The 15070-nt window shown below is 40.3% G+C and overlaps 1 protein-coding gene across 1 annotated transcript in view; it reads left to right on the forward strand.

Annotated features, from left to right (window-relative positions):
* INTS6 (integrator complex subunit 6) overlaps window positions 1-15070 on the forward strand; it is a 67573-nt gene that overhangs the window by 12914 nt on the left and 39589 nt on the right. Inside the window, exon 4 of the mRNA XM_090258915.1 lies at window positions 3517-3606. Within this exon, the coding sequence (XP_090115041.1) occupies window positions 3517-3606 (90 nt within the window). The remainder of the gene's footprint in view (window positions 1-3516; window positions 3607-15070) is intronic.

Genomic DNA, 15070 nt, shown 5'->3' on the forward strand with positions numbered 1-15070 from the left:
TTAATTTTCTAGTTCTTAGAGTCAATATTTCTTGTATCATTACTATTTGGTTTATTATTTAAATTAAATTCTAGGATATTGCTCTTTAGTCATTATATTAAAGTGAATATTTAAGATTCCTGATTTTGCTTATCCTAATTTTCCATGTGTTTTTGATGCTGTTCTTTTTCTTTTTTTTAACTCCTCACCTGCGGATATATTTAGAGGGGAAGGGAAGGGGAGAGAGAGAAAAACATCCATCAGTTGCTTCCCTTACGCACCCCGATGGGGGATCGAACTTGCAACCTCGGTTTTTATACACTAACAGGTTTTAAAGTTTTATTTTTGAATACTAAGTACCTTTTAATTTTGAAGATTACTTGTTTTGAATACGTACTAAATGCCATGGTTAAAAATTTTAAGCATTCTAGAAAGTTGTACGGATGCTCACTTCCATTCTTGAGAAGCAGCTATGATTAATCAGTTTGTAGTATATCCTTCAGAGATCTTTTGTATATAGTCAAAGGTATTCTGTTAGAAGCACTAATTTCAGAGCTTTCATATCAAAAGACTCATTTATGCCGTATCACTTGAGATTATAACTGAATTCTTGCTGAATTCTAACAAGGGCATGTACCTAGGTTCGATTCCCAGTTGGGGTGTGAACGGGAGCAACCAGTAGGTGTTTCTCTTACATTGGTATGTCTCTCCCCTGTCCTCTCTCTCTAAAAAATTCTATGAACATATCCTCAGGTGAGGATAAAAAAAAATTCTGATTCTGCAAATCAAGCTAGTTAATATTTGGAGAGAAATTAGCCTTTTACATTTTCAAAACTTTTTTGCAAAATGTTTTAACATTTTAAAGCATTCTCATAAGATTGAAATAGGTTCTAGTGGATAAGTTCTACTTTAATTATATTCTTCATATTTTCTTATTTGTATATTCCTCAAATTGTTTAACACTGATATGTTAAAATTATTGACAGAACTTAAGTGAACATTTTTACTTTATAAAAACTTTTTCTTGTGCCTTTTGACCAGCATTAAAATCAAAATTTATAAATGACAGGATTTCCATTAGCAAACAGCTCTAGAGGTAGGACATTATACTTTACACTGTATTTTCTAGTGACCTGTCTAGATTTCTTTGCCAAGAACCACTGCTTTCAGAGTAAAAACACCTTGAGTTTGATCCTGCTAATTGCGAAGGTTCACTTTTAGTCCCTTTACTGGCTTACTTGGTAGCAGAGCTTATTTATTTCTTCTTTGAGATCTTACAACTAAGCAAAAGGTTGTTTATAATGACTTTATGACCGAGGTGAATTTTGAGGGAAATTCTAATATAAGTATATGGGCTGTTTCCCAACTGAGTGACTTCATAAACATATTTACTAAGAATAAAAATTTTAAAAAATTGCAATTAAAGGTCAAGATCTGGGAATACCTCACATGAATAAGTAGAATGAATGGTCATGTTTTTCTTTACTCTTTTCTATCTTTGATCTTTATCTGAATTTTCCAAACTTTAAAGCCATTAAAGAGCTTAGTATTATTTTATCTTGTATTTATATATGTTCTCTCTGAAAGTTGATTGAAGTTACATAGTTTTTAAAAGTAAACATTGATATGTATTGTGTTTTGTTTCAGTGTGTTTTTGTTGGGGGAGGTATACCGATTTATGTATAGAATGGATAGGTAAGAAATCTCAGCAGCAGGAGACCAAGTAAAGGAATAGTCTTACTGTAGTTAATTTTGCTGCAGATAGAATATATTAAATAAAATCAAACCGATTGTAGCACCATTCATTGTTGGGTGAACATAGCAGAATCCAGACTGTAGAACTGTATCAAGAATTAGCTGCTACCAACAGGACCTTCAGGTGCTGCCAAAGATCTTGTGACGAGTAGTTGCAATAAGGCTCTGGCTTTGCCAGTTTTCCTGGGTGACTTTGGGTTATATCATTGAATCTCTGAATATCACCTCACCAGACTTTAGGGTCAACTGGGATAAGTTTATTATTATTATTATTTTATGAAGTGCATGGCAATTTTGGGAATAGCCTCTGGGGAGAGGACTATGGGTATAAGACTAGTAAAGTTTCAATTAAAAGCTTTATTTTGTTGTCAAGAAAAAACTAACTGAATTTAGTGTTGGAATTTAGCTTAAATTTTATTAACTCAAAGACTTTTTGCTAAATATGACACATTTTAACTTGATTTTTAGACATGACGCTTCTTAAGAAAGTATGATGTTCTGATATCATCATCTGTAAAGTTCTTAATATGCCATAGATCATTGTTCTTTAATTATCAATATGACCAGTTCTCTGGGCTCTGGAGGATAATTCTCAACATGCCTGTACAGGAATAAGAATGGATGGTTGTCTAAGTTTTGGTCAGAAAATAGTAACTTTGACTTCAGTTAAAATGCAGAGATGATAAGAGAAACTACAGGAAGTGTTTGGTCCATTGCTGATTTGCTTTTGGAAGGCAGTGAGCAAGTCAGTCAGAGTAGTTTTAGCTTAAAGGTAGAATCAAGGCACCGTGGTTCTGAAGGTATAAGGACATCTTGGTTTTCTGTATCTCCCTTCGCTGGTGTTTTCGCTAAAATGGCATTGGTAGCGACCAGGGGAGGAGAGTCACTGCTAATGTACAAAGGTACGTTTATTATGTTTGAGAGTAGAGATTATGTGTTATGCACCCAACACTGCACCTGATGCGTGGTGACCACTCAGTAAGTGTTTGAATGACACGTGTGAATGTGAGTGGACGGTGGCGGCTGGACAGGTAGAGGAGGGAAGCGCTGTATCCTTCTAGCCCAGCAAATTCATGAGTGATGTGCTCAGTTTGGGATGCACTCATTTGTATTGAGGTAAAGGCAACGAGGCTGTATATTTTTGAAGCTTATTGAAGTTTGAGCAATTTTAAATGGCTCTGTGAACTTGGGCAGGCTTCTGTTAGGCCACATAATTAGAGCCCTTCCATCCATACACCTAATCACTTGGTTAGACATTTGATTACATTATAGATTAAATCACATGGTTATATTAACCTATTTTGCCTTCCTTTTGAAGAAGTTTCTCAGGAAATACTACCTTTATATTCTTTTAATTTGTAATATCTAAATAAGTTAAATTAGAATTGAACTATTAAGTCTCTTTTAAGAAGTTAAATACTTTTTCTTTTTTTAAAGGCTTTGGAGGAAGGTGTGCCAGGCACGTCACACCTGTCCTAAGTCCTTTTGCCCACTATACTTAGTTTGGGCAGAAATGAAATACTTTTAATCACATAGATATAAATGCTCACTGTGAATTAAAACAATGTAGGAAGAAATGAAAATCCACCTAATTCCTCTCCTTTAAGGTCATCTTCTGTTTAGTTTCCTTCTGATTTTTTAAAATGTACCAAAGCTATATACTATATGTAAAATTTAACAAGAAAGGAGCATTTATGAACTGCTCTGAGAATTGATTTTTTACTCAGAAGAATTAAGCTTATGTCTAGACCCTAATATTATTAATGTCTTTTTTGACACTAGGGAAGAAACCCCTTTTTCTTGGAACCAGCAATAATTATCACAATTACCGACGGGAGCAAGCTGACTACTACCGGTGGAGTCCAGGACGAGGTAAGTTATCTTTGCATCCACGTGGATTCTGGAAACGCGGCTGAAAAGCCTTTATTTTTATGTGCACCTCAGGGTGTTGAATACCTTCCATAGACTGATCGCTTGATGCAGCCTAGAGCCATCTGTCTCCTAGTGCTCAGGGGCCTCCTCTGTTGTTTGGAGCCATAGTCTCTGCGTTTTCTTGAGTAGGAATCGCTTGTGTGAAGAAATTTGGAGCCTACCCACCCCAAGTATATGTGCATCTCTGAGTTTATGGGAGGGTGGCAGTTATCAGTTCGTACAATAAATTTAGTGAAATTCTTATTTTCAGGTTAAAAAAATGGAGGCAGCATTCTAATAATTGCTTCTCATGCTTCCGTGGGTGGTCAGGTGCACTCACTGTGGACACCACTAGGGGACAGCAAAGCCACGAGGGGGCGAGGCTGGGGGAAGGGAAGGTCCTCCGACATTTTTGTTCCAAGTCGAGGACTTATGATGGGAACCTCAGCTGTTCCCCACTAGCAGCACGCCGCAGCCCGGGTTGTGTGTGGTGTGATAGGGTGACTGCTAGCGGGTTATTTTAACTTTCAGCTGTTTTTATTGTGTGTGAACTGCTCCTGAACATTGTATTTTCTAACATATGTTATAGAAAGGAGATGGTTCAGACTACTCTTTACTGCTTGCATTGGCTTTAGAATCTTAATTCTCACTGTATATCCAAAGGGTTTGATGAAGTTGGAAAATTGCAGTTTTTAAGTTCAGCTGCTTTTAGCAAGACTTTATTTGGGATATTATGGAATGCAAATTGGACGTGGAGTCAGATTACGTGGGTTTTAGCCTGCCTTCAGCTACTTCCTAGCAGTGAGCTTTGCACGGTTCCCTTTTTTACATCTCTGATTTTATCTCTTGTCCGTGACACGGTGATTCTCGCCTTCCCTCATGGGGTTGTTGGGAGACTGCATGAAATGATGTGCGTGGAAGTGGCAGGCTGGAAAGAAAGGACATGTTTTACCACGAAGCACTGGAACCAAGAAAGAATTGTGATCGTCTGATATTGATTGGGTGATTCAGGTGATTATAGTCACCTGAAAGTACTTTGCTACCAGCAGGTTGGGAAGGTGTTCTTGTGGGCCAGGATCTCTCCACCCAGCCTATCCCTGCTCCCACAGTCAGTCCTCACACCTTGTCCATGTCCGTGGGTCATTCATACATGTTCTTAGACAAGTCCCTTCCCCTTCTCTCCACTTTGATCCTCCTTCCCTCTCCCGTCTGGCCGCTGTCCGTCTGTTCCATGTTTCCACGTCTTGGGTTCTATTTTGCTCGTTAGTTTATTTTTTTCATTAGATCCCTCTTTTAAGTGAGATCATACAGTATTTTCCTTTTGCTGCCTGGCTTGTTTCACTTAGCATAATACTCTCTAGTTCTATGCATGCTGTCATGACGGGTAGGAGTTCCTTCTTTTTCTTCTGCATAGCACTCCATTGTGTAAATGTTCCACAGTTTTTTGATCCGCTCATCCACTGATGGGCACGTAGGCTGTTTCCAGCACTTGGCTGTTGTAACTAGTGCTGTTACGAACATAGGGGTGCAGAGGTTCTTTTGAATTGGGGTTTCAGGATTCTTAGGGTATATTCCCAGCAGTGGAATCGCTGGGTCAAAGGCAGTTCCATTTTTAGTTTTTTGAGGTAACTCCATACTGTTTTCCATAGTGGCTGCCCCAGTCTGCATTCCCACCAGCAGTGCACCTGGGTTCCCGTTTCTCCGCATCCTCGCCAGCACTTGTTTGTTGATTTGTCGATGATGACGGTTCTGGCTGGTGTGAGGTGGTATCTCATTGTGGATTTTATTTACATCTCTGATGGCCAATGATGTTGAGCATGCCTTCATATGTCTATGAACCCTCTGTATGTCCTTCTTGGAGAAGTGTTTGTTCAGGTCCTTTGCCCATTTTTTGGTTGGATTGTTTGTCTTTCTGGTGTTCAGTCATATGAGTTCTTTATATATTTTGGAGACCAAACCCTTGTCTGATGTATCATTGGCAAATATGTTCTCCCATATGGTTGGTTCCCTTTTCATTTTGCTGATGTTTTCTTTAGCCATGCAGAAGCTTTTTAATTTGGTGTAGTCCCATTTGTTTATTCTTTCCTGTATTTCCCTTGCCCTAGGAGACATACCAGGAAAAATATTGCCATGTAGGATAGCTGAGATTTTAGTGCCTATGCTTTCTGCTAGGACTTTTATGGTGTCACAGCTTACATTTAAGTCTTTTATCCATTTTGAGTTTGTTCTAATGTGTAGTGTAAGTTGGTTGTCTAGTTTTATTTTTGTTCCTGTACCATTCCACTTCTCCCAATACCATTTGTTGAAGAGGCTCTTTTCACTCCAGTGTATTCTTCTGCCCCCTCTGTCAAATATTAATTGACCATAGAGACCCGGGTTGATTTCTGGGCTCTCTGTTCTGTCCCACTGATCTGTGTGTCTGTTCTTATGCCAGGACCAGGCTGCTTTGATCTCAGTGGCCTTGTAGTTTTATATCAGGTCTTGTGGTCCCTCCTACTTTATTTTTCTTTCTCAAAATTGCTGAGGCTATTTGGTTCCATATAAATTTTTGGATTATTTATTCCAGATCAGTGAAATATGCCATTGGTATTTTAATGGGGATTGTGTTGAATCTATAGATTGCTTTGGGTAGTATGGACATTTTGATGATGTTAATTCTTCCCATCCGTGAACATGGTATGTGCTTCCATTTATTTGTATCTTATTTAATTTCTTTCTTCAGGGTTCTGTAGTTTTCTGAGTACGGGTCTTTTACCTCCTTGGTTAAATTTATTCCTAGATACTTAATTTTTCTAGTTGCTATAGTAAATGGGATTATTTTCCCTAGTTTTTCCTTTTGATGGTTCATTGTTGGTGTACAAAAAATGCCGTTCTCAATATTGGCTTTTTACCCTTCATTTTGCCAAATTCACTTAATGGGTCGAGTAGTTTTTTGGTGGCGTCTATAGGGTTTTCTATGTCCACTATCTTGTCGTCTGCAAATAATGACAGTTTTACTTCCTCCTTCCCAGTTTGGATGCCTTTTATTTCTTTCTTGTCTGATTGCTGTGGCTAGGACTTCTAGTCTATGTTGAATAAGAGTCATGAAAGTGGGCACCCTTGTCTTGTTTCTCATCTGTAAGGGAAAAGCTCTTAGTCTTTGCCCATTGAGTATGATGTTGGTAGTGGGTTTCTTATATGTGGCCTTTATTATGTTGAGGTCTGCTCGCTCTATTCTCACTTTGCTGTGTTTTTATCATAAATGGGTGCTCACTTGTTTTAAGGCAAAGGTTTATTGCGGTTATGTATTTGGAACATAGGTCTATGAGTTGATGGTTTTAGAGTTTAGGAACGTCTTTGCTGCTATGCATGTTTGGTTCTCAGTGTCCCCTGTTAAGACTCATCTTCTGGGGCAGAGACAATGTACCCCAGATGTGCATATTGTTGAAGCTTATTTTTTGCTTAAATATTGTGAAATATTGGTTTGTTCTAGTCCAAATAATTATGTGATTCATTTCAAGGATTATGTGATTCAATTCAGAAAAAGCATAAAGATGCTTCTTGTTTCTCTGGTTTGTGTCTGTGCTTGTGTGTGTGTGGGTGTGCACATGTGTGCTGCATATGAGCTATATTGTTGTGATTTCTCCTAGTGAGTAGCAAACAGAATTTTGCCTTCATGCCTCTTTTTCTTCAGATCTTTTAACCTTTCTTTTGGGCAGAACTTGATTCTTTTTCAGATTTATTGAGTGAGTGAAAATGTCAGTAATTCTCACATTAGGTATGTGTGTATATGTTTTTGACTGCCTGTGGCTGCCATTGATGTGACCTGTTACTGTTTATGCAGTTGTGTGTTCCACCCATACGATCCATTTTGCTCCAGAGTTACATTGTCTTGCATGGTGTGTTATATCAGTTCTCTTAGTGCTGTTTTTCAGGAATAAGTGTTCCTGCTGCTTTAAAATCATCCTTACGGCCTATGAGGAAACTTAGAGCTCATCTAGTCATACTATTTATTTTATAAATGAGGAAATTGAGATCCAGGGAGGTAAAGTGGTTTGCTAAAGGTTATAACATTTGTTATTGTCAAAATGTGGATTAGAATTAATCTAAATTCCAAAGACATTCCAGCCCCTCCAGACCATTGCTTTTCTCCTGATGTATCGTCTACCTCTCTGATTCTGTTTTTGTGTGCTCTCAAAATTTACCTTCTTTTTACCTGATTTCCTTTTCATTCACCTCAGCTTTCTCTGCAGTTGTGATGAAGTAATATGTTCCTGTTCACTCAGTGGACCTGGAATGACTGTGATGCAGGGCAGTGGGGATAACCAAGATGAATGGGGTGGATTTCCAGGACTCAAGTTCACAGTCTTACGGGGGAGATTGCCTATCAAATGGCCTCAGGAATGCTAAAGTAGCGATACATACTAACTGTACCGAAGCACTAACAGGGGAGGCGAGGGTTAATATTACCTGTCTTGTGTGTGTGTCGAATTCTGTGTAATGTGAAGTTTCATAGTCACTTAATTTTGATTAGATTCCAGGGTCTTAAATTCCAGGGTCTTGTGGATGATTTGGAAGAGGATGTGGATTATAGTTTATATTTGTGCAATTTATAAAGAAGCCTGGTATGAAGTTATTTTAAGCCTAGAAAATAGTTAATGGAAAAACTTGGTGCCATATTGTCTCTTGACCTGGTTAAGTTTATACTGGCCAGAATAACCCCATTTCTTATAACTTGTTTGTCAAAATAATGTAGGGATACTGTTTCCTCTGTGACTGCTCATCCCGTGGCAGCCTGTTAGGGTTTAGGGGAGTGGCAGCTTTAGATGTGGACAATAATCTTGAGCTGTGTTTGATCATTTTACTTTAGTCCATGACTTTATTAACTTTTTGGCCTCGTGTAATGAAGTCCAGGCCATTGTTTGAGGTGTCATGGGTGTGTTTCTAGTGAAGCATTTTTGAAAACTCTCTGGGACTTTTGGTAACTGTGCTGGAAAAGTATATGTGTATTTTTTAAATACTTTTTTCTTTTTAAATGTAGCTATTTGATAAAATTGGTTATTTGCAATGTTTTTGGTTGTGAGGAGTTAGATGGGACTTCAAATTCTGGTACGTGAGAAAACTATACAGTTTACCTCTACAGTAGTAATCTTTTGATGTTGATAAATATACTTGTGGTCAAATAATCATAGTACCCTTTACTGATGTGTCAGATGTTTTGGTAGAACTCACCAAATTATAATCAGAGCTGTTGTAAAACATATTTTTCTTGTCTTTGTTTCCTATAATAACGTAATCCTCGCTGGTCCTGTTTTGCAATGGAAAGCTATTTTGTACTTAGGATTCCAGAAACACGTGGCTTACTATATTGCTCAATAAAGCGGCCAGAAGAAACCCGGCCAATACCTTCTTGGTGATGAATGACATTCCAGGAAGTGTAGCAGTTATTTTTCTCTTCCTTGAAAGTGCCAATAGTAGTATTATCTTTCAAATATGAGATTTCTGTATGCTGAAGAATCTTTCTGCATCTCTATCAATGTTATAATTGCACTGGAAGCTAACATTTTAAAGAAGTTATTTGCATTAAAAAAACCCTGTTTTTGACATTAAAAGTCTTGCCTTTAATGAGCTTTCCCAGCTTTTTAAGACAAACTAGGACACCTGCTTTTATAACTTCTTGACAGATGTTCAGAAAGGGCATGTGTTTGTAGAAAAGGGGTGTCTGAGTAGTCTCCGCTCTGGTCCAGGCAGCTGTAAATTAGCGTCTTCCAGCTTCTCAGTTCTCAGAGGTTGGCGCGGGTCTCGTCAGACCCCGAGATGTTGATTGGTGTTGGTGATTTTCCTGGATCATGCTGGGCAACGTAAATAGTTCTACCTTTTACAAGATACTCTGTCATAAACTATAATTATGGTTTGCGTTTAACTCTTCATGCTCTGTACTGATTAAAAGGACAATACCACATTTATTAGGATCTGTTTCTAGGGTCTGAGATAGTTCAGATATGACATCTCTCTTCCCCCCCAAAGATTTTATTTCACTAATAATATGTGCCAACAGCTGTCAAAACTGTTTGAATTGTGTCAGTAAAGACTTTGAAATGCATATTTAAAGTAGTTTTTTCCCCAGTATTCCTAGAATTTTGGAGTACTTTTTCTGTCTTTTTTCTTTTTTAAAAAGACCAGTAAGGAATCCTGAGGGGTGTCGTTGCAGTGTGATGGAGTGTGTCAGACAGACCTGGTGGAAGTGTGCTCCTGCACTTCTGTGTGTCCTTCTTCATAGCGGCACCTTTTCACGCTGACTCCACTAGGGGCTCAGTATGACGCCCCCCCGCCCCCTCGCAAAGCAGGAGCCTTACATTTATTCTACACTCTTAAACCTACGTCACTTTAACAACATATGTATACAGTACCGTGAAATCCCGCGATATAGCGAAAATTCCGCAATAAATAATTAAATATAATCTTTTTAAAAATCCCGAGACACAGTGAGGCTGCGATAAGTGAACCTCGATATAGAGAGGGACTGCTGTAATCAAGATCAGCTCCTGTCTTCCTGATCTGTGATTCAGATGTTCTCACATGTGTGCAGCCTTACTCTTTATGGGCATCTCTATCAACACAACTTTTCAGGAACATTTAGTAAGAATTTGTTGGATGCAGATTATTTTTTTAACCCATATTTTTGTCCCTGTTCTGCCAACGCCTGATTTATTACTTCTGTTGTACTATAGAAAAGTATATATCTGCAGTTATAAGTATATTGAAAATATGCATAATAAAAATGCATAATTAAAAGAAGTTGATGGGCCCTGGCTGGTGTGGCTCAGTGAATTGAGTGCTGAGCGCCTATGACCTGAAAGGTTGCCGGTTCGATTCCCAGCCAGGGCATGTGCCCGGGTTGTGGGCCAGGTCCAAGAGGCACATGATCCATGTATCTCTCATACATGGGTATTTCTCTCCCTCTTTCTCTCTCCTTCCCCTCTGTCTAAAAATAAATAAATAAAATCTTCAAAAAAGTTGATGAAATATTTCAGTTTAATACCTATAGTGGATTTCCAGCAATTCACATTTGCAATACTCTTATTTCAAGGTCATGTGTAAGGGAATGTTCTTAAGGATTACCTCATGACAAACACTATAATAGAATAATTAAAAAGAAATGCTAGCTGATTACTCTTTAATGAAGCTGTATGGCAAGAATAACTAATTAGTCTCTAGAACTCTGTGGTAAGATACATCAGAATTATTTTTATTCAGAGGGTGAAGCCTCTCTACCCTGTGTGTATCAGCCTGTCAGAACCAGTAAGCCACGAGACACACTGTCCATGTGAGGAAAGTTTCTGGTAGAGACATTTGTTACTCTTTCAATTCTAGCTCTTCCCCATATAAACTACTCTGACATTTAGAACAGTAGTTTTCAGATGGCTGCATCAAAATCACCTAAGGTGTTTTATAAAATGCACGGGACTCAGCTCCAGTTGTGGAAATTTTGGTTCAGTTGATCGGGGCAGGGACCTGGGCGTCTGTACATTTTGAAGTGTCCCCGCTGATTCAGACGCAGAGATTTGGAAGCCATCGTTTTAGAGCACAGCATAACGACAAGTGTATTTTAAATCTACAAAAAAAAAATACACATGAAAATGAATAACAAAACAAGTTAAAACTTGACTTACGAGGCCATCAAAATATTTTAAGATGAAAATTAATTCTTGACCTTTAGAATTGTTAAACTTGGGAATGCGCTTCCAAGGGATATGGAATAGGCCCTCTGTAAAATGTGGTTGGTCTGATTCAGAACGCATTATTGGACAGCCTTGAAGTAGTACCCTCTGTGCCGACTGCGGTCTGTAGTTACTGCTTGCGGCTTGCAGTATTGAGGGTGACCCTTCAACCCCGAGTATGAGGTGGGGTAGAGGAGGAGAGGGTGAGAAAGGGGAGTGCTTTGTTCATATTATCTATCACGTGCTTGCTCCCCGTGGCTTCGGGATGTTTATCCAAAGGAATACATGGTATTCTGTTATCCTTATTGCTCTTTAATTCCTGGCTGGATGTCCGTAACTAACATTATTTAAAATATATATGTCCTTATTTCACCCAGGTGAGGGCAGCTTGTAAAGAATTAGTGATCGTTACACTTAATCTTTGCTTTCTGGAGAGTTGCTGCTACAATACCCTTTCATAACAAGTTGTTCTGATTTTGAATTCTTAAAAGTATATTTAGATTAATTCAGCAATGATTTTTCTTGAGATGCATAGTAACTGGTTGTGTATAAGAACTGGGGCACGGCCTTTATATTTAGTATTACTGGGTTCTAGGTACCAGGAACGCAGAGGTGGAATTAAGCAAGACTTGCCGCTAAAAACCCCTGCTTACTGCCTGGGGTTACGCAAGTAAACACGCGTTGGTAATATTGCATGTGAGATGGATCTCACGGCCTAAGTAAGCAAGGCCCTGAGAGCGCGTGGTTTTGAGGGGCGAGTCAAGAATTGAGCCACGACAGTTCAGGAGGGGGCACGGGGCAGAGGTATGAAGGCGTGAGTGTCGTGGGCCGGGCAGCTGAACTGGGTGAGAGGCTATGGAGACGGGTAGGTGGGGGGGCAAGTGCGGGAAACGCAGATAGGGGCCGCGGGATCGCACCCTGAGGCCACGGTCTGAATCCGTTTAACACGTACAGAGGAGCTGTTGGGTGTGGGAACCAGGTGGGTCACGTGAGCAGCTTTGCATTGTAATCATCTCATGCTGCCGGCAAGGTGCAAGAAGGTAAGAGACTGAAGGAGGGTAAACTGGAGGGATAGCAAAGTGCATGCATCAGGTGAGCAAAGCACAGGGCTGAGCTAAAACTAAGCCCGTGCTGGACCGGACGGCAGAGATGTGCGCACTTCTGTGGGTGAGCGAGTCCGGTCCTTAAGGGTGGCAGGAGGAGGAGAAAGCCGTGTTTGACGGGGGTTTGGGACCCAGGGTCTAGGCTGGGGCCTCAGGGTTCTGCGGGTTTCCTAAGCTTTTATCCAGACGTTGTCCAGCTGTGTGTAAGCACATTTTTCCCAGGGTCGTACGCTGATAGGCTTAATCCTACTCTGACGAGTGACAACAACAAAAGGGACAGGCAGTGGTGTTCTGAGGTTTCCGACTTGGTGTGTTGCCTGAACGGGGGGTGTTAGACAAGTAGTAGAAAGGACTATAAAATAAACCATAAAGTATCAGCGTACAGATGTTGTAAAGGAGTTGTGAGCCGACTTTTGAAACAGTAACTTCACAGATGGTTTTTCCTTGCCTTTTAACGTCATGTTTTAGAAAAACTTTTGTATTTACAAACAGAAATAAGTAGAATTTTGTCTCCGATTCCCAGTAGTTAGGATTTTTATTTTGAAGCAGATTAAATAAACCTTTAGTTATCTTGTTGTTTATTTATCAGATCTTTTAAGTTTTTGAACTTAAGGCCATAGTGATGTGAAAGTTTAAAACTGTTGACTTCAAACAAGCATGAAGGCTGGGATTCAGAGCACTGGGGTAAGAGCTTTGTGTGCGTGGGTGACACCTGTGCTGGTGTCAGGTCAGTCAGAGGCTGCGAGACCCATTCCTCTGTTTATTCGAATGTATCATAATTTAAGGGGGGGGAGGAGAGGCGCGTGTACCCCCTCTCTGCAGTCCGACCCGTCCTGTCCTCCTGTCCCCACTAGGCACGTTACCTTACCTTCTCTCCTAAGTGCCAAAGGCCCCTGCTTTTGCTTCTGTAACTTGTTTCCTGAATCCATTTCTTTTACGGCTCACTTCTTCTGCCTCTGACTTTCTAAAAAAAAAAGTAGTAGCAGATTGTCCTTAACTGAATTGGCAGTTTTCTGCGAATCGAAGTCAGTTAGCGTTGGCCTGTTAGGTGTATTTCATGCCTCTCTAAATCAGATGACGATTTGAGCAGGAGGGAGTTGAGGACTTGGGCTCACCGAAACCTTAGGCCGCAGGGCATTTGTCAAAACCTTCCTTATACTTACTTAGCTGTGTTCCACAAATAGTTGTTTTACGTAATTTCCACTTCCAGTTCTCTTCGGATGTAATACAATGGATTTTAAATAGTTTGGATTTGTGTATTAGGAATAAACTGCAGTGACCGGAAGATGGTGAAACTATGATTTTTACGTCAAGGCAAGGCCACATTGTGACGTAGACAAGGCTGTTTTGGTTCCCTCTTCCCCAGCTTTGCCCCACGCTCTGCCTTTTCGGCTTGAATTACTGATCCCCCCGCCCCCCTTTGTTTTGTTGGTTGTGGTTTTGATGTTTTTTTTCCTTTCAGCTAAAGGAGCAGCTGAGTGGCTCTCAAGAAGTGCCAAAGTGCACTGACGGTCTCACGGGGAGGGTCGTGACTCCGGGACACAGGGCCCACCTGACCCTGGGTGTCACTTCAAGCAGTCAGACCGTGGGGAAAAGCCTTGTCTAAGGGCTGGCCTTCCTCAGACTGGTGCTAGTCCTCTCGGGAGGCCTCAGGAAAGCCTTGAAGGTGAGCAGAGTAGAGTGTAGTTCTCTCTGGGGGCTGTGACTCTGTTGGAGGCGGATTCGGCGTGGAATGATGTCCCTGACCTGACAAACCCAGGGTCAGTCAGTAAATTAACTCGAGTTTATACGTTTGTTGATGACGGTCAGACCCCATCTTCTGAGTTATTAGAAACCACCCTCCTTACCTTCAGATCTTTATGAAGGGAGGGATTTGATGTTTCCTGGGCCCTTCAGAAGCTGAGGTTAAAACACAGCCATCTTTGTGGCTGTTCAGATTCATGTAGTTCATGCTTCGTTGCATTCAACTGAAGGAGGAGTGGAACTGCCTGCATCATTTAAATAATATTTTTAGCCCTAAGAAAGATTCTTTAGAGATGTTTTAAGCAATCTGGTTTGGAAAAAGTTTAATTTGAGGCCTCTCTCTCTGTGCTTTAAGCACTCACAGGACTCAATTGTTCATATAAGCTTTATTGCTAAAATTTCAAACTCTAAAACCTGTCCTAAGACCTACTAGGGTTTTTTTTTTTTATTGAGTCACCAGTATTAGGAAAAACAATAATATGGGCATGCACCATCCTCAGTGTATGTGCACTTTCACATGTAGAAATTATATATGTCACTGCTGTATCAATATTAGAAAACATGCAAAAAATTTACAAAAATGAGGTGAAAAAACGTATACAAAGGAGGTTCTGATGTTTTCTTCCTCCACACCGTGCGTTATGGTGTGTGCTGGGGTTGGCAAACAGTTCTGAAAGGGCCGCAGAGTGGTCCTGGAGGCTTTCAGCCCACGTGGCCTCTGTTGGAGCCCCTGAACCCCACCGCACGGCAGAAGCGGCCACACGCAGCATTTTAAACTAAGGAGCGCGCCTGTCTTTGATGAAAGCGTATTTGCCAACACACGCCGTGGGCTGGATTCGGCAGGCGGGCCATAGTTTGCTGACCCCTGGGGTACATATA

The sequence above is a fragment of the Furipterus horrens genome, unplaced genomic scaffold (assembly GCF_987537825.1).
Source record: "Furipterus horrens unplaced genomic scaffold, mFurHor1.1.pri manual_scaffold_12, whole genome shotgun sequence".
Taxonomy (NCBI): Eukaryota; Metazoa; Chordata; class Mammalia; order Chiroptera; family Furipteridae; genus Furipterus; species Furipterus horrens.